The sequence below is a fragment of the Corylus avellana genome, chromosome ca3 (genome assembly GCF_901000735.1).
Source record: "Corylus avellana chromosome ca3, CavTom2PMs-1.0".
Lineage (NCBI taxonomy): Eukaryota > Viridiplantae > Streptophyta > Magnoliopsida > Fagales > Betulaceae > Corylus > Corylus avellana.
This window is the reverse complement of record NC_081543.1, coordinates 13,520,353-13,522,863: the sequence shown is the minus strand read 5'-3', so window position 1 is coordinate 13,522,863 and position 2,511 is coordinate 13,520,353. Positions and strand designations below refer to the sequence as shown.

At 41.9% G+C, this 2,511-nt stretch overlaps 1 protein-coding gene across 1 annotated transcript; it reads right to left on the bottom strand.

Moving 5' to 3' along the window:
* Window positions 1-232: 232 nt before the first annotated feature.
* On the bottom strand, window positions 233-1,305 carry LOC132175891 (AT-hook motif nuclear-localized protein 23). Its single transcript, XM_059587981.1, has one exon. It carries the CDS (start codon window positions 1,303-1,305, stop codon window positions 421-423), a length of 885 nt encoding a protein of 294 aa, XP_059443964.1. The 3' UTR covers window positions 233-420.
* Between the last annotated feature and the right edge of the window lie 1,206 nt (window positions 1,306-2,511).

The window sequence follows — 2,511 nt, the reverse complement described above, 5'->3', positions numbered from 1 at the left end:
ACAAACCTAGGTGATCTGTTAGTATGAGTGAAGGTTTTTAGTTACTGCCGGTTTGTAAACATAATAATAATGATGGGATGACAATAGACATACATAGTGATAGAGAAAAGCTCATGAATCCTCAAACCATTTCATATTAGCAGAAGTTATAAGAAGCCTTACAGAAAGACTAATATTTCCAGAAATCAAAGAGACCAAAATCCAAAAAGAAAGTGGTAGAAGAAGAAGAAGAAGAAAGAGTGGCTACAACATCAACGTACAGAAGAAGAAGAAGAAGAAAGATGAGCATGGTGATGATACAGTCCATGAAATTTTCCTGACCTTTTATGAATGATTCCCAGAAGCCTCTCCCATCCAATATTGCAAAAACCTCCAACAAAGCCCTTTAAATCTATCACCACATTAATACATCAAACACCCTCAAAACGGGCCACGTGGCGCCGAATTCCCTGCCCACCCATCAACCGGCAACTGAACATTCGGCGACATATTGAGCGGCAAATTCAAGAAAGGAAAACCCGCAGACGGGTCTGAAAACGGGTTGTTCCCAACACCTCCTCCTCCACCGCCACCGCCGCCTCCGCCACCGCCACTTCCACCACCCGAACCCTGCGAGGCGGGGGGCTGTATCTGAAGCTGCTCTTCCTCCTCCAGCGGCAACCTCTCGTACGCAACGTTAGTAAACGACGCCGCGATGACGATGACTGGCCCCGCGGCGATCAACTCCCCCACCACACTCCCCCCCACCACCTGCCCCTGCCCGCCAGCCAAGAATATGGTCAAGCTTGTCGCCCCAGGCGGAGCCGGCGGCGGCAGGAAAGATCCCGACAGCGATAGTATCTCGAACCTCCCATGGAGCGTCACTATAGCCCCCGCCGCAGCCGGCTGCCTGAGGCTGACATTGGTGACAGTGCCACTGCCACTGAGAATACAGATCCCGCGTTGCCGACGGCGAGCATACGTGGCAACACAGTCGAACACATCGCACCCATTCCCCACCTCCAGAATATGCGCTCTCAGCGTGTTTGCGCTCTCTCTGGTTATTATCACCGGCGGCTTCGGCTTGTTCTTAGAGCCAGGTGGCCGTCCTCGGGGGCGCCGGCCCGCGATGTCACCTTGGCCAGCTGAGTTGCCGGCGTTCACGAGGTCTAGCCCGTGGTGGGGACCATCCTCGCCGGAGTACTGGCCGCCACCGTCCTCCGAATCTTGCTGCTGCTGCTGCTGCTGTTGTTGTAATTGGAGGTTGAAGTCCGGCCTGTGGAGGTGAACGTAACGAGAAGCAGGGCCTAAATCCAAACCAGCCATAGACACATCAAAGGGAAACAAAAGGAAAACAGAAAACAAGGAAAATATTAAAAATAAGCGAATTAAAAAACCCTTAACTGTTATTTTTTTTAGCTTTTGTTTATTTTAAGGGAAGTGGGAAAATATTAAGAAAAAAGAAAGAAAGAGAGAGAGAGTGATGGAAAGAGAGAGAGATGGAGAGAGAGCTCCGGAACTCGAAGCCTAGATTTGATATTTATATTTATTTTTTATTTTTTACGGAAATTAAAAAGCAACGACAAGAAGAGCAAGATCGAGTGCAGAGAAAGGGAAGGCGATCGAGGAAGAAGGAAGATGAGAGAGAGGTGTGTGTGGAGGGGGTGATGAGGCAGACAAGACTCAAAACGCAGTCATTTCTCTCACACCAAAAGTTTAAATATATGCGCTTAAAATAATAATTGGTTGAGAAATCTTTTTTTATATCCATATATATATATATATATATTGCTTTCTTGTGTTGATGGTGGAAGAAGGGGTCGTGCATTTTCCAACCCTACTCGCATTTACAGAGAGTGACATCAACGTACTCTATTCTGGGTGGCATTGATAATGGTGCTGTGAAGGAGGTCATCATCATGCAAGTGAAAATGATATGTATTTTAAGATTCAATTTTAAAAAACTGCTAATTTTCCTTTTTTCTTTTTTTTCTCACTCCCATCAAGTTGGAGAAAGCTAGCTTTTTTAGATTATTTGAAGTTCCATCAAGGTTTTTTTAATTGTTTAGATAAATTTGCAATAATAATACAACCAGATTGTCATCTCATAAAGTACAGATAAATATATATAAATTTTTTTTAAAAACCAGGTACAGTTTGACTCTGTTAAATAACTTCTCTATGCTGTAATAAACGAGCTAGCTAGTAACCATTAATTTATGAACATTAGTCTCAAATCATGATTCTTAAATGAAAAACTTTAAAATAACAAGGTTTGGGATTGAAAACTTGTTTTCTATTTTTATTTTAAGATTTATTTACATCGTTTTGTCAAGATGGAAATCTTTTTATATTCACACTTTATGAAATAGAAAAATATTGAACTTTCTCACTTTGGAAAGCAGTGGCTTCTTTATATTATAATTTGTAATTTAAAAAATTAAAAAAAAATTCTTCAAGGATAACAACTTTTATTGTAATTGTTTTACAAACTAACATAACAATGCATAATTATTGAAATAAACTATCAAA